Here is a 17,241-nt window from a genome sequence, read left to right on the forward strand (position 1 = left end):
TTGAGTTGTCCTGCTTTTCTGGACCAAACCCATGTACATCCTATTGGTGTCTTGTGTCTCCCTAAAATGTGCAAAACCAAGCTGTAGACCAGCCACTTTGGGTACATGTTCTTAGGATCTCCTGAGGGCTATGTCACAGGCACGGGCCTTTGGTCACTCGTATTTGGCTCAGAATAAATCTCTTCAAATATTTTACAGAGTTTGACTTTTTTCATTAAGAAGTGTAAACCTGCCTATTTCACTAAATTCTCTCTAGCTTTATGCATATTACAGTCACATCCATATTTGATAAACTGGAATTACACTACAGAACATTAGCAACATCATTCTATTACACCACAATTTATCTTGAGAATTTTAATCTCAAAGTACCATCTGATTTAATGCATTTACATAAAGCTACTTAAATTATTTAGACAACCAATATTTTAATATCTTCTTAATCCATGATACCTAAAAATACATATTTGGGCTATTTTGAATAGAAAGAAAAATTATTTTCAAAGTACTTACTTATTCAGGACTCTTGCTATACCAAAGTCCCCAAGCTTTGCAACCATTCCATTCTTGCTAAGAAAAATGTTCTATAAATGGAGAAAATGTCATGTTGTTTGAGATACTTCAAGAAAAGATCAATTCTGTCTTAGTCTTCTCTCTGAGCTGTTACCTGAGCTTTTATGTCCCTGTGTAATATCTTCCTGTCATGAATATGTTTTAGTCCTAGAGAAATCTGTACAAACCATCCGAGGATCTATAGAGAGAACACAAAACAAAGGCACTGAATAGCCTGGTAGTCACTGAAATGTCTTCATGGTAACATGCAAAAAGAAAGAAAGAAATTATCCACACACACACACACACATATAGTGTATGTGTATTTATAGAAATGAAGTTAATAGGTATACTTTATCATATTATTATTTTCATTTTACAACTAAAACAATGGAGGCACAGAAAAGTAATCCAAATATCACTGGTATCAAATGAATTCCACATGCAGAAAAAGATAAGTAGGGGCAAGGGAAAGACACATGCGTTCATAATTTTCTTTTTTCCTTACTTAACCCTGGGGTGCTAACTGCATCATAAACAGTACACAAGTAGCCCTGTTTCCTAATAACCTGGGAGCCATTGGTTCTTCCTTTACGGTGGAAGGAGGGTGTCAAGGGTGGGGAGAGAAAGAGGAAGAAATGGGGGATCTGTGAGGTTGTTAGGAATTGTAATAAAATATCAATATATCTAATATAAAACCAACAAATACTTTACTTTTAAAGTTTAATTTTATTTCTAAGTCATGATTTTATTTTATCTTTGTTGACCATGAGCCTCTTTCTGAAAATGTGTTCTATGCCTACAGAGATTTATATAAACTATTCTAAAATTCACTGGTTCTTTGTCTGCCAAATTATACAGAAAGAGGAAAATAATAGGAATAAAGCCATATTCCAGACATTATAATATTCAGTTGTAATTTTAGTTCATTCCCAACAAAAAGAAATGTAACTCAAAATTTTGTCAAGAGAAGCATTTTTATAAAATGTGGCAAAATAATACCTAAATAAGAAAAAAGAGTTTCTATGAATATGGAATTTAATATATAATATAAATGAGCATACAAAGAATGCTTGATTAATTTTTTTTTTTTTGAGACGGAGTCTCGCTCTGTCGCCCAGGCTGGAGTGCAGTGGCCACATCTCAGCTCACTGCAAACTCCGCCTCCTGGGTTCATGCCATTCTCCTGCCTCAGCCTCCCGAGTAGCTGGGACTACAGGTGCCCGCCACCTCGCCCGGCTAGTTTTTTGTATTTTTTAGTAGAGACGGGGTTTCACCGTGTTAGCCAGGATGGTCTCGATCTCCTGACCTCGTGATCTGCCCGTCTCGGCCTCCCAAAGTGCTGGGATTACAGACTTGAGCCACCGCGCCCGGCCCGATTAGTCTTACAGAAGTTAGAGATATTGATTCTTTAATCCTTCATATATTCAAAATATTAAACTTTAGGAGGAAATCATATGGGCATGAGGCTCTTAAATGCTAAAATAGAACAAAGAAACAAATGGCCAAAGGAAAAATGGTGGGCCTTGCCTGTGTGCTTCCTGAGGCAATGGCCTTACCATCAATCATATGGGCGCTAATTCAGATTCCTCTCCACACACACAAACCTGTCTCCTTCATGAGTACCACTCCCAAGAGGGTTCCAAGGAGGCTTGGAGTATAGAAGAGAAATACATTTGTGCAAAGAGAAAGTGGGAGAGATCATTATTCTTCATCTTTTATCTCCCCCTCTTAATAACCAATGAAACTAAATAGGCATTGCCAAGAGAAGCTTCTATCCTCCCTAGCAAAGTGGGATATCTACTTTAAAACAGAGCACCAAATGGTAAAAGAGAAAACAGTGGCCGGGCGCGGTGGCTCAAGCCTGTAATCCCAGCACTTTGGGAGGCCGAGACGGGCGGATCACGAGGTCAGGAGATCGAGACCATCCTGGCTAACGCAGTGAAACCCCGTCTCTACTGAAAAATACAAAAAACTAGCCGGGCGAGGTGGCGGGCGTCTGTAGTCCCAGCTACTCGGGAGGCTGAGGCAGGAGAATGGCGTGAACGGGGAAGGCGGAGCTTGCAGTGAGCTGAGATGTGGCCACTGCACTCCAGCCTGGGCGACAGAGCCAGACTCCGTCTCAAAAAAAAAAAAAAAAAAAAAGAAAAGAGTGAAGTTATAAACATGTCACATGTTAAATGGCTAAGGAACACTCACATTCAGATTTTTTTTTAGCCATGAAGATTTATCTCAGAGGCATCCTACATGAGATTGTCCAAACAGACTATCTTTTCTCAAGAAAATCTCACTCTCTAAAAAACAATTCAGTTTAAGTTCAATTGCAAACTTGTTCTGGACTGAATCTACCAAGAATATTGATCCACTATTTTATGGTTTGAATTTCTCTACCAAAACACATGCTTTATATCAACATAGTCTCCTACTTATGACATTATAAATTTAATTCTCTCCCCACCACACATACATAAAATTAAAAAGCAAATTAGAAGTTTTTACCTGATCTTCACTAAATAACACACCCCGTTGTCTATTGATCCTTTTCATGAGATCCCCTCCATCACAATATTCCATTACAATAAACAGCCTGCCGTTCTCTGTAAGAAAAGGAATCATTTGGTGCTGGAAGGATTTCAGTTATTTATCAGTCATGTTCTGGCTGTGGAATCAAAATGGACTGGGTTCTAATTCCACTATACCATTTATATTTCTTAGCTCTGTGACTCTGGGCAAGTCACTTTAACTTCTCTGTGCCTCATCACTTCATCTGTAAAATGGAAATAATATTATAGAAATTTCTTCTTCGGATTATTGGAAAGATTAAATGAGTTAATCCATGTCAGATGCTTAGAATAATGCCTGTAGATAATGAGAGTTTAAGAAATGTTGGCTATTTTTATTAATACATTCCTTTGAGAGATTAGAAATCTGCTGTAAAAATAGCAGCTGTGACTCTTTCCTAACACTCCAGGAAGAATTAATAGCCCCTCCTTGAATTTGCGCATAAAGCCATATTTATACGGCACTTATTCATCTACGTTGTTGAATACAATAGAAACTCTTATAACTGACCTCTGCCTAAAGCACTCACTAGATTACAGCACACTCTCCGTTGCTATTGTCCCATCAAGGTTACCACTAGTTACTACTAGGCTCTCTAGTATGTCCAAGTACCTCTGCTCCTACCAGTTGAACTGAATCTTACCAAGATCATTGTGTTTCTTCCCAAATATGTTTATGCCATTTATTCTTGTCTTTATAACAGAAACTGATGAAATATGAATAGAAAATAAAAGATGTGATTATTTTCCAAAAGCTATGCTGAATATTTTGGAGGACTCAGTAAAAGTGAGTAGTTTTTAAAAAAATAGCCATTGACCTAAACGTTGATGGGATGAACGAAATATAACTGGAAGACTTCTAAAAGGATTGTGTACAGACTATCCACAAATTCTTGCTCCACATTAAAGAAAAGAAACTAAAAGTTCTAAATAAGATGTATAGCTTACGTAAGAAAGAAAATTCAGAACTATAGTCAGTGGACTCATAATCTACCAACTATAGTGCTGAATTTTCTTGAACTGTAGTGAGTTATTCTTGTCTTTATTACATAAACTGATGAAATATGGATAGAAAATGAAAGATGTGATTATTTCTCCAAAAGCTATCCTGAATATTTTAGAGGACTCAGTAAAAGTGAGTTTAATAAATAAATAAATAAATAATCATTGACCTAAACGTTGAATGAAATGAATGAAATATAACTAGAAAATTTCTAAAGGATTGTGGACAGATTATCCACAAACACTGGCTCCATATTAAAGAAAAGAAACTATCCTTTGACAGATGTTGGTAATTTCCTTAAAATTTTTTTCTTTTTTTTTTTCTGGCCATTTCCACTCAAAGGATGACTATGTCTTCTTATGTTAAAATATGTTTGCATAACTGCTAGGATATTCTAGCCCCCACGGTGATGGTATTAGGAGGTATAGGGCTTTTGGAAGGTGACTAGGTCATGAGGGTGAAGCCCACATGAATGGACTGCTGTCCAAGAGAGAACCCTCTCCGCTTCCACCATGTGAAGTCACAATGAGGTGAACCATCTATGAACCAGAAAGTGAACCCTCAGCAGACAGTGAATCTGCCTGCACCCTGATCTTGCACTTCTCAGCCTCCAGAACTGTGAGAAATAAATTTCTGCTGTTTATAAGCCACCCAGTTTATGGTATTTTGTTATAGCTGCTGGAATAGACTTATAGCTGCTAGAATAGACTAAAACAGATGATTTTCCGCTTTAACCAGCTTTCTTAATTAGCCAACCAACTACCAGCTGGGATCTTGTTAGAAAAGAAGGATTTCTACTCACTTGTTTGTCTACACTTCATTCTTTTGTATCTAAAACAGTAGTTAGCACGTCAAAGGGGCTTAAATGTCTGTTGAGTGGATTCATTAAAAACAAACAAACAAAAAAACCCTGAAGGAACACAAAACATACACGCCAAAATCAGGCTTATAAGCAATTGTTAATAACATTTTCCCCTGTAGTCCCCACTAAATGCCAAACTCTCTTGCCAAATCTTTTGCTCTCCTACTCTTTAAATTACCCTAACCAACTTTACTGTGGATATCAGCAACCTGGCAGTGTCTACCCTTGGTTGCTTCTAATTCACAAACCATGCATCTTCTTTCACATATTTCAATTTTTCCACCTCTCTTCTTTAAGAGACAGATCCATTCATTTATTAACAAACTTCTATTGAGGACATGCAAAAGCAAGGAATGCTGTGTAGGAATAAAAAACAAATAAGCCATCCATTCTACTGTTAAAGAGTCAAAGTCTAGTTGGGGAGTCCCTCAGCATTGGGTGAGAAGTGCTGTGAAGAAGACTGTAGGCTGAAGGGTGAGGAGAAAGTGCCTGCAAGTCAAACTGGAGATCCAGGAAGGGTTCTGAGAAGATGCTTCCTGATACGCCCTAATATCTAGAGATCGGCTATTTTCAGGAATGTGTTACTTTTAGGAGAGTTGATGTTTCTTATCATTGAAGCTCAGTCATGCCACAGCATGTCTGAATTGATGTTTCTTATCATTGAAGCAAGTCTGCCACAGCAATGAAAGGATGGCAATTTCAAAACTATGGAAGAATCAGAACAATGAAACAGAGGAGAAAGGATTTCATCTCACTTCCTTTTCACCAACCTCCAACTCACTCAACCTTTCACTGGCTTTTGGTGAAAGAAACTGACTGACTCAAAATTCATCATGACAGAGGTATCTTAAAGAAACTACTGGCTGGGTGCAGTGGCTTATGCCTGTAATCCCAGCACTTTGGGAGGCCGAGGTGGGTGGATCACCTGAGGTCAGGAATTTGAGACCAGCTTGGCCAACATAGTGAAACCCCGTCTCCACTAAAAATACAAAAATTAGCCAGGTGTGGTGGCGGGCACCTGTAATCCCAGCTACTCAGGAGACTGAGGCAGGAGAATCGCTTGAACCCTGGAGGTGGAAGTGCAGTGAGCCAAGATCGCACCATTGCACTCCAGCCTGGGTGATAGAGTGAGACTCCGTTTCAAAAAAAAAGAAACTACTTAATGTCAATTAGCATTATCTGACTGTAAAATAAGGATTTTCCCCATTAGCCACTGTTAATTTTATATTTATTGGAAGTGTCCGGAAAAATCATTTATGCTCTCAAATTTTCCATCTGCTGTAAAGTTCATGGATCACTGACGCTTCAAAACAGTTGGGGGGCACTAAATAACCTTTTTGTCAAGTTCCAACATTTATTAAACAATTATTCTAATTCATTCTAAAATGCACTTTTAAAAAATCAAGGGCTTGGCACAGTGGCTCTCGCCTGTAATCCCAGCACTTCGGGAGGCCAAGGCTGAGGCAGGTGGATTTCTTGAACTCAGGTGTTTGAGACCAGCCTGGGCAACATGGCGAAACCCTGGCTCTATAAAGAAAAAAAATATAAAAATTAGCCAGGTGTGGGGATGCATGCCTGTAATCCCAGTACGCAGGAGACTGAGGTGGGAGGGTCACTTAAGCCCAGAAGGTCAAGGCTGCAGTGAGCTGTAATGGTACCACTGCCCTCCAGCCTGGGCAACAGAATGAGACTCTGTCTCAAAAAAAAAAAAAAAAAATTCAAGATTGTTTCTTACAGACCTTGGCATCTTCCAATCACTTGCTGTAGACCTGGCAGGCTTAATGTTTTCACTGCCTAAATAATTTTTAGAATACCTTAACCAACTTTGTTTGCTCATATTTTCTTTTTTATGTGTGCGTAAGAGTAATATAAAATAAAACTCTGTGTTTAAATAAATGTAAAAGAGCTCTTTCTGGCCAGGCACAGTGCTCACAGCACTTTTGGAGGCCATGGCAGAAGGATCACTTGAGGCCAGGAGTTCAAGGCTGCAGTGAGCCATGATCCAATTACCCCAATTGCAAGTAAATGAAATCTGTAACAACCTAAATAAGCTTGGAAGAAGACCATGAGCCACAGATAACAGTCCCAGCTGATACCTTGATTTCAACTGAGACTGTGGGCAGAGAATCCAGCTAAGCCAACCTCAGGCTTCTAACCTACAGAAATCAAGAGGTAATAAATATGTGTTGTTGTTAAGCCACTAAATTTGTGTTCATTTGCTATGTAGTAATAGAAAACAAATACAACAGCATGAGAATTTTTGCCTATTTTGTTTGCTGATATATCTCCAAGACTTAGAACATGCCTGGCATATAACAGACACTTAATGAATGTTTATTGATGGAATTCACATGGAATTAATTTAGTCTTAGGAAAATATCACTACATTCTCATTATTTCTCTTATGTTGCTTCAAACCAATAAAAACATCCTATTTTCTTTTTTTTGAGACAGAGTTTCGTTCTTGTTGCCCAGGCTGGAGTGCAGTGGCACAATCTCAGCTCACTGCAACCTTCGCCTCCCGGGTTCAAACGATTCTCCTACCTCAGCCTCCCAAGCAGCTGGGATGACAGGCGCGCACCAGCACACCTAGCTAATTTTTTTTGTATTTTCAGTAGAGACGGGGTTTCACCACGGCCAGGCTGGTCTTGAACTCCTGACCTCAGGTGATCTGCCTGCCTGGGCCTCCCAGGGTGCTGGGTTTACAGGCGTGAGCAACCGCGCCCGGCCGAAAACATCCTATTTTCGATAGACAAACACTAGAGCCATGGTTCTTATGATCAGAGATAAGCCATTTGAAGGAAAGCAAGCCTTTACCTACACTCTCTAAAAGACAGAGTCTACAAGGCCCTCTGAGGCTTTTAGATAAGCTCAGTAGTTCAAGTCCCAGCAATCTGCCAAGAAAACTCAAAGGCATCACAATAGCTGTAGCTTTCCTAAACACAGGGGTGCTCTACTTAAAAAGAGTCAGAAGAAAATGTAAACTTACAGTATCAACAAACACAGCAGAGGTTATTTATACTGTAAAAATGACCCTAGTTTTGCAAAAGCTTCCAGCGGTAAACTGTCCTCAAAAATCACTCTCACATGGTATAAGGAAATACTCCAGTCTCTAAAAATGGTCCAGTCCATTTGCTCATTCAGTAAATAGGTATTGAGCAGCCAATGTGTGCTAGATGCCAAGGATCAAGTGGTGAGCAAAACAGATGGAGCCCCAAAATTCATTAAGTTTACTATGAAAAGGGCGACAAATATGAAACAAATTCATAATCATATAAATAGACATATGTAAGTACAACTGCTGTGGAAGAGAACCAAAGGGAGCTGTAATTTGAATTGTGAGTTCAGAAAAGGCCTGAGGATGAGCAGGAGTTAGCCAGAGAGTCACAGTAATAACCTCAGACAAAATAAAGAAGAGAAAGATCATCTTACAGCATTACCAGTAGCCAATGAACACAAATGCAAGGCACTTTATTCAGTGGCTCTCCTTGAAAGTTATTCCATGCAACCCAATTCCAGACCATGTGTACTGTTCTGTTCCCAGGAAGACCTCAGAAGAGTCCCAAGAGCTCTTTTAAATACCCAGAAGCCAAAGAAGGGCCATATGCACAGAAGTACTTTGAATGTAGTGGTTTTAATCAGGAAGGAACACAGTGCCCTGCACAGTGCACATGCTTGAGACACAGTGGCTGTATTTATTTATTGACTGACTTTAACCCAACTGATGATGCTTGAAGATACTGAGGTTAACACTTCTGCTCCATGAACTACTTATCACTCTTAAAACAGCCCAGTGCTGGGGGCTGGGCTGGGGAATGACCCCTCATAAAACTGTCAGCACATACAGCCCTGTCACAACTTAAGACACACCTGACATACTGTAGATTTGTTTATTGTCTATCTCTTCCCACTAGAATATAAATTTCATGAAAACAGGAATTTTCATCTGCTTTGTTCACTCTTATATTCCTGACACCTAGAACAATGCCTGGCATATAGTAAGCACTCAATAAGTATCAGTTCAGTGAATGAAGGCTGTCTGACGGATGCTCCTTCATTTACTATTTATTTTTTACCTTTGGACTACAGTGATGGGTGGAGGCAGAATTGTATTCAGGTGTACAGAGGAAGGGAATTCCTCCCCTAAAGTTCTTCCCCTCTACATGGCAGTGTGCTAGGCTATGGTGTGTGGTTGTTTGCTGGCTCTCTGTAAGAGGATTACACCAGCCCCATCTGTTGCCTAAGGATATGCGGGATCTCATGTAAGCAGAGTACTCCCCCAACACACACACACAAACACACACATCCCAGCAGGACTTGGAGAGCGATAGTGTGGTGGGCTCTGTGTTTTCCTCTCTTGTTTTGCTTATGAGAACAGCTGGCTCCTTATCTGAGCTGCTCCTTCAGCCTGGGCCCCAGACTCAAGACCCCAGCCTACCACAGCTAGCATGTAATGTAAGGGAGAAATAGATGTGTATTATTCTAAGTCACTTAAATTTGTGGGTTGTTACTAGAGCAAAGAAGCTAATAAGCCAGTTATTAATTTTTTGGGAGAGTGAGAATTAAGGAGAGGCAGAAAAACAAGAAAACATAAGAAAGCTGTCTACAAAAACTTACTAGAGAGGAAATAGTGAGGAGGTCTCAAGCTGCAATTTAAGTAAATGGGGAAATGACCCATCTACAAAAATTAATTTATACACAGTCCTTACAAACAAATCTTTTTACATATGTCAACATGCCTATACTTTATAAAAATAGTTAAAGAATATTAGAAAATCAAACCTTGAAATGAATTGAAGAAGGCTACAATGTTGGGATGTTTCATCTTTGCCAGAAGAATGACTTCTTTCTTTGAAGCTTCTTTTTCTTGTATGGGCATCTAAATTACATTAACAGACAGAGTAGTCTATAAAGGTAACTTGGTTTCAAGAACATGCTTTCTGCTCATTTCCATCTCAAATTCTCTAGGATTTCACTGGCTTTTAATGTCACTTTGAAACCGATCTTTCAATGGCAGGAAACATTTTTAGAATTAGCAGAGTACCCTACATTACATCAATGGTTTGTCGACCATCATCATCAAGAAAATAAATATTTCTGGTGAAGTTTTGCTATATTAAAAGTTGGACTGGTGGTACTGTGTTCATTATCTAGCCATATGGAGCCATATTTTAATATCTATCTTTCAGTAGCAAAGGAATTCTTTATAAAAATACAACATTCCAGGAGCAATCACTGCTGAGAAGAAACAAAAGCAATGTAAAAAAAGAAAATGTGTCATATGCCACAGAAATCAGGCCAGTAAAATTTTGTATTAAGATGACTACATTTTTCATTTTCAAATAAAAATTGTCTTGCATGACTTCATTTTAGAAGTACTTGGGTGTATTTTCTTGTTCTACTTATCATCTATAGACAATACTTTCCAAGGGGTTTGGTGCCAGTATCAGTGGCCACACCTCATTTCTACATTTCTTCCTCACTCTTGATACTTTGCTGACTTGTCATTTTTACCCTGACTTCTAGCCCCTGACTGCCCCGCCTTTCTGATGTCCATGGGGCCTCCACCCATTAGAGGTCTTCAACATTGGCCAAATTTCTCATTCTCATATAAGACTTAAGAATTTTTTAAAAATTAATATTCTCAATTCTAGCTTCCCTACATCTCAGCTGAAGGATCCTTCAGTAAGGATCCTTCTAAGCTTCAGTGTTTCCTGCCCCAATTTAAATTGTATAGTCAGTACATAGACGTTTCAAAACAAAAACAGCTGAATTACTCCTATCAGCTGGATAGATTTAGCAACTTAAAAAGGTCCTAACTACTATTTATTCAAAAGAATATTATAAACAAAATTAAAAGGCAAACAAAAGGTTAGGTTACAATATTGGTACCATACATGACAAATATATTTATAATAATATAAAAATTGATGGCAAATAATTTTTAAAAAGGCAAACATCCCAACAGAAAAATAGCAAAGTACAAGAATAGTCAACTCAAAAAAAACAAGAGAAATAAAAATGTCTGATAGAAAAAATATTCAATCTTATGCAGTAATCAAAGGAATAAAAACTAAAGCAAAATTTGGCTGGGCGTGTGGTAGCTCAGGCCTGTAATCCCAGCACTTTGGGAAGCCAAGGCACGCAGATCATTTGAGGCCAGGAGTTCAAGACCAGCCTGGCCAACATGGCAAAACCCTGTCTCTACTAAAAATACAAAAAAGTAGTCAGGCGTGGTGGCACACACCTGTGGTCCCAGTTACTTGGAAGGCTGAGGCAGGAGAATGTCTTGAACCTGGGAGGTGGAGGCTGCAGTAAGCTAAAACCATGCCACTGTACTCCAGCCTGGGTGACAGAGTAAGACTCCATCTCAAAAAAAAAAAAGGGGGAATAAAAACTAAAATGTAATATAGTATTTCATGTACAAAATTGGCAAAGATGAAAAGAATGTCAATAACCACTATTGACCACAAAGTAGCAAAATGGACACTCATTTATTTCTGGTAAAAGAACACAAATTCATAAAATCCTTCTGGGAAGACAGTTTTACAATATAATAGGAATCTTTAAAATGTTCATTTTTGGGGGGTGTCTGTATCCTGATGAAGAAATGTTCCTTTTTTAAAAAATGTTTTTAAGACAAAGTATTGCTCTATCACCCAAGCTGGAGTGCAGTGGCATTGCACTGATCTTGGCTCACTGCAGCCTCTGCCCACTGAGCCCAAGTGATCCTCCCACCTCAGCCTCCTAAGTAGCTGGGACCACAGGCAAGTACCACCATGCCCGGCTAATTTTTTGTATTTTTAGTAGAGATGGGGGTCTCACCATGTTACCCAGGCTGGTCTCGAACTCCTGTCCTCAAGTGATCCAGCTGCCTCAGCCTCCCAAAGTGCTGGGATTACAGGCATGAGGGAAATGTTCCTCTTTTTGACTTACTAATTCTTCTAGAAATTTATCCAAAGAAGATAAGAAAAGTGTACAGAAGAGTTCTCATACAAAAGACTTTGTTACAGTGTTTTATTGCTAGTTTTTAAGTTACTCTAATAATGCATGCTTGTTTTAAGTCAAATAGAAATGAATAAGGTAAAAGTGAAACTTCCCTCTTTCTTTCTCATCTAGCCCACAGATGAAAGCCTACAGGTGGTAACTTTACTCTTAATGGCAAAAACGCAATTACTTTTGCGCCGACCTAATTCTATGTTCCCTAGGGATAACTGTTGTTAATAGAGCTTTTTAATTCATGCACATATAGGTAAGCATATATACATAGTTTTGTTTAATAAAAATGAATTACACTTTACATATTAAATATTATTGAATCGTAGCCAAAAAACCAACCAAACAATTTAATTATCTGAAAATAGAAAAAGAGTTAAATAAATTACAGGGGTTGTTTTGCTAGGGTTTTTTTTTTTTTTTTTTTTTTTAAGACAGAGTTCTGCTATGTTGTCTAAGCTGGGTTTTAACTCCTGGGGTCAAGGGATCCTCCCAACTCATTCTCCAGAATAGCTGGGACTACAGGCACCATGCCCAGCTAAATTATGTTATTTTTAACCTGCTACCACTTTAATGCTATGCAGTCATTAAAAATAAGGGTAGGCAACATATTATCATGGAAAGAGCAGAGAAAGACTTCGATGGATCCGCTGAGTACTGTGCATCCTGAAGCTAACTGCTTAACCTCTTTAGCCTCAGCTCTTTCACTTGTACAGTGAGAGTAATGAGAGCTACCTTTCAGAGTGGTTGTGAAGATTGAGTTGATATATATAATAAAACTCTCACGATGGTGTGACATACAATGGACACCCTGCAGGTAGTCCCTTTATCATTAGTGTGAACATTTAATATCATTATATGACAACATTATATAAAAATATTGAATGAGATGAGGAAATATTCAAAATATATTGCTAATAAAAAAAACTGTTACAAAAGAGTATATCCAGGCCGGGTATACAGGTGGCTCACACCTGTAATCCCAGCACTTTGGAAGGCTGAGGCGGACAGATCACGAGGTCAGGAGTTCCAGACCAGCCTGGCCAACATAGTGAAACCCTGTCTCTACTAAAAATACAAAAATTAGCTAGGCACGGTGGCATGTGCCTGTAGTCCCAGCTACTCAGGAGGCTGAGGAAGGAGAATTGTTTGAACCTGGGAGGCAGAAGTTGTAGTGAGCTGAGACTACGCCACTGCACTCCAGTCTGGGCAACAAAGCGAGACTCCGTCTCAAAAAAAAAGAGTATAGGCAGGGCGCGGTGGCTCATGCCTGTAATCCCAGCACTTTGGGAGGCCGAGGCGGGTGGATCACGAGGTCAGGAGATCGAGACCATACTGGCTAACACAGTGAAACCCTGTCTCTACTAAAAAATACAAAAAATTAGCCGGGCGTGGTGGTGGGTGCCTGTAGTCCCAGCTACTTGGGAGGCTGAGGCAGGAGAATGGCGTGAACCCAGGAGATGAAGCTTGCAGTGTGCCGAGTTGGAGCCACTGCACTCTAGCCTGGGCGACAGAGCTAGACTCCGTCTCAAAAAAAAAAAAAAACAGTATATCCACCATGACACCAATCATTCTAATAACTTATATATTTATACATTGAAAATAGTCTAGAGAGAAATTCAGCAAAATATTCATAGTGATTAAGAAAGAGGTTATATGCTATTTTTATTTTCCTCTAAATGGTCTTATTTTCCCCTTTGGTTCCTTTCAAAATTTCTACAATGAACATTTTTATTTTCATAATTGAGGAAAGATAAAACACTTCTATTTGAGCCCAGAAGGAAAAGAACATGCTTGATAATGGTAGGATGATAACAGAAAATACTAGCTTTTTGGTACCTGTAAGAAAATAAGCAATTTAGTTCTGGGGTCTAGTGTAGGGAGTACAGAGGCATTAGAGAGAAGAAATAGAAATTTCTCTAGATGAGAAGTAATGAAAAACTACATGAGAGTAGATAGGAAGAAAGAAGTAATAAATGTTAATATTGTGACACAGATGTTACAGGTAAATTCGACAACATAAAGAGATATGGGAAAACAAGAATAATGAGGTCTAATGTAAAATTCTACCTATTCATGGCATGGTGACAACGGTAGTTCATGAGTAAAGTGATGAAAAAATTGGTGCTCTATTACAAAACTATAATCAATTTTTGATTATATTAAAGAATGGGAGAGATGCTCTGAAATGAAGTAATGTACATTTTTATAGAGATTCACCTCTCAAATATTTTCTCCTTACATAGAATTAAAATGGTTTTATAATTCCTAAGTATATACCAGCTTCGCAATAGAGCAAGAGGGCCGGAAAGCATCTGTCCAGTGAATCATCTATCCAATAAGAAGTTATTGAATATCTCCTGGCACCAAGCATTATTCTTAGGTGCTGTGTGGAATACCAGCACGAAATTCACATGGACTCAGTCCTCACAGAACATGTTACAGCTAAATAAGGAGGAGAAAGCACAAAATAAACAGCCAAAGCACGCCCAGAAAGAAAGCAGTCAGTACTATAACAGAGGTTCCAATAAAAGTTACGCAAGTTTACAGAGAAAGAGAAATTCTTTAAAGTGGGAGGATTCTGGAGGTATGGTGGAACTCAGCCTTGAACAAGTGGGATCCTGATGCTGGGAGATCAGCAGGCAAGGACCTTAGGAGAAGCAAGCCCGTAAGCAAATGCAGAGGCTGGAGTGGGAAAAAAAAAAAGTAGGGTATGTGATAGGAGCCGTAATTTTGGAGCAAATCAGAGAGGGTCTCAAAACTTCTCTGAAGAGTGAAACAATATAAAAACACAAGGCAGACCAGGCACAGTGGCTCACACCTGTAATCCCAGCACTTTGGGAGGCCAAAGCGGGAGGATCACTTGAGGCCAGCCTGGGCAACATAACAAGATCCTGTCTCTAAAAAAAATTCAAAATTACCTGGGTGTGGTGGCGCATGCTTGCAGTCCTAGCTACTCAGGAGGCTGAGGCAGGAGGATGGCTTGTTCGAGGTTACAGTGAGCTATGATGATGCCACTGCACTCCTGCCTGGGCAACAGAATGAAACTCTGTCTCAAAAAAAAAAAAAAAGAAAGAAAGAAAGAAAAAAAAAAATGCACAAGGCAGGCCAGGCGCAGTGGCTCCTGCCTGTAATCCCAGCACTTTGGGAGGCTGAGATGGGCGGATCACGAGGTCAGGAAATCGAGACCATCCTGGCTAACACAATGAAACCCCGTCTCTACTAAAAATACAGAAAATTAGCCAGACGTGATGGGAGGTGCCTGTAGTCCCAGCTACTCAGGAGGCTGAGGCAGGAGAATGGTGCGAACCCGGGAGGCAGATCTTACAGTGAGCCAAGATTGCGCCACTGCACTCCAGCCTGGGCGACAGAGCGAGACTCCGTCTCAAAAGAAGAAAAAAAAAATGCACCAGGCAAACCCCACTTTCTACCTCAATAATAACAATCTGTGTCTCTTTTTCTTTGTACATATATGAACATATTTGTAGCTATACATATATATGGAGAATATATATATTTTTACAAAGATTATATCATTCTACGCTTACTATTTTTTCCAACATTGCAAACATTGAAATTTTCCCCATGTCAATGCTTTACCTACAACATGATTTCTAAAAGCCACCTAGTTTTTTATAAATTACTTAACAAATTACCTACAGTTGGACGTTTGTTTTCTAACTTTATCTGTGGGGTTTTGCTTTGAATAAACTCCTAATTTCTTAGTTTTCTAATGAGTTTTAAATTTTTGTATGATGACTTCATATATGGATTTTATCTTTTTATTGACTTAATAAAAGGTTAACACCATTAAGTCAATACTTGCAAATATTTTTGACACCTTTTCAGTTTTCTTTGAATTTATTTATAGTGTTTGTTTTGACATACAAACGTTTTCTATTTTTATGTAGTCAAACCTAGGCAGCTCTTCCTTTACAGCCTCTGTCCCAGTGAAGGTTTGGGGGCATGGCTGGAGCATTATTAAAATTGGGCTGGAGCCACTTGAAGGATCCAAGTGATCCAGGCCCTCGACAAAAGGACTGAAGCAAATTCAAGGAGGAGGAAGAGTCTACAGTATTCACCAAAGAATTGAATGTGGAGAAGGAATAAGCTCACAAATGATCCCAAGGTTTTGAGGCTGGCAGCCATAAGGACATTGATGACATTAATACAGCGCAGCACATAGGAGGTGGAGTGAGTCTGCTTACAACAAGGAAGAATTGCTATTAATACTTGTTTTTGGGTACAGTTGTGATACCTAGCCTCCAAGGTGGTCTCAATGATCATCATCCTAAATTCTTGATGCACAGGATCTCCAAGATAATAAATGTTTATTCTTTAAGCCACTAAGTTTGGGATAATATGTTACACAGCAATAGATTAATAACACAGATATTGGCCAGGCGTGGTGGCTCACGCCTGTAATCTCAGCACTTTGGGAGGCTGAGGCAGGTGGATCATGAGGTCAGGAGATCAAGACCATCCTGGCTAACACGGTGACACCCCGTCTCTACTAAAAATACAAAAAATTAGCCAGGCATGGTGGCAAGCACCTATAGTCCCAGCTACTCGGGAGGCTGAGGCAGGAGAATGGCGTGAACCTGGGAGGTGGAGCTTGCAGTGAGCCGAAATCGCACCACTGCACTCCAGCCTGGGTGACACAGCGAGACTCCATCTCAAAAAATAAAAAAAAAAAAAATAATAACAATAATAATAATAACACAGGCCGGGCACGGTGGCTCACGCCTGTAATCCCAGCATTTTGGGAGGCTGAGACGGGTGGATCACGAGGTCAGGAGATTGAGACCATCCTGGCTAACACGGTGAAATCCCGTCTCTACTAAGAAATACAAAAAACTAGCTGGGCAAGGTGGCAGGCACCTGTAGTCCCAGCTACTCAGGAGGCTGAGGCCGGAGAATAGCATGAACCTGGGAGGCGGAGCTTGCAGTGAGCTGAGATCCGGCCACTGCACTCCAGCCTGGGTGACAGAGCGAGACTCTGTCTCAAAAAAAAAAAAAATAATAATAATAATAACACAGATATTACCTGAAGTTATCTAGCTGGCAGAAGAAATGCAGAACTAGGGTATTGAACGATGTCAGGTATAGAGACAGAGATTTAAGAGTGATCTACTTAGTGGTAAACACTGAAGTGGGGCAGTTTAGGTGACAATGGACAGAAAGAGAAGGTCAGAAAAGCACACATGGTTGAGGACATATAGAGGGTGAAGAGAGAGATAAACCTGAGGGAGAGCAGTTAGATAAAC

The 17,241-nt window shown here is 39.5% G+C and overlaps 1 protein-coding gene across 1 annotated transcript in view; it reads right to left on the bottom strand.

The window, feature by feature from the left end:
- Positions 1-17,241, bottom strand: part of NEK5 (NIMA related kinase 5) — a 90,353-nt gene that overhangs the window by 71,186 nt on the left and 1,926 nt on the right. The window contains exons 3-6 of the mRNA XM_007960468.3: positions 9,761-9,857; positions 3,052-3,149; positions 668-751; positions 514-584 (exon numbers count right to left, since the gene is read on the bottom strand). Of these exons, the coding sequence (XP_007958659.2) occupies positions 514-584; positions 668-751; positions 3,052-3,149; positions 9,761-9,857 (350 nt within the window). The remainder of the gene's footprint in view (positions 1-513; positions 585-667; positions 752-3,051; positions 3,150-9,760; positions 9,858-17,241) is intronic.

Source organism: Chlorocebus sabaeus, chromosome 3 (genome assembly GCF_047675955.1).
Source record: "Chlorocebus sabaeus isolate Y175 chromosome 3, mChlSab1.0.hap1, whole genome shotgun sequence".
NCBI classification, from domain to species: domain Eukaryota; kingdom Metazoa; phylum Chordata; class Mammalia; order Primates; family Cercopithecidae; genus Chlorocebus; species Chlorocebus sabaeus.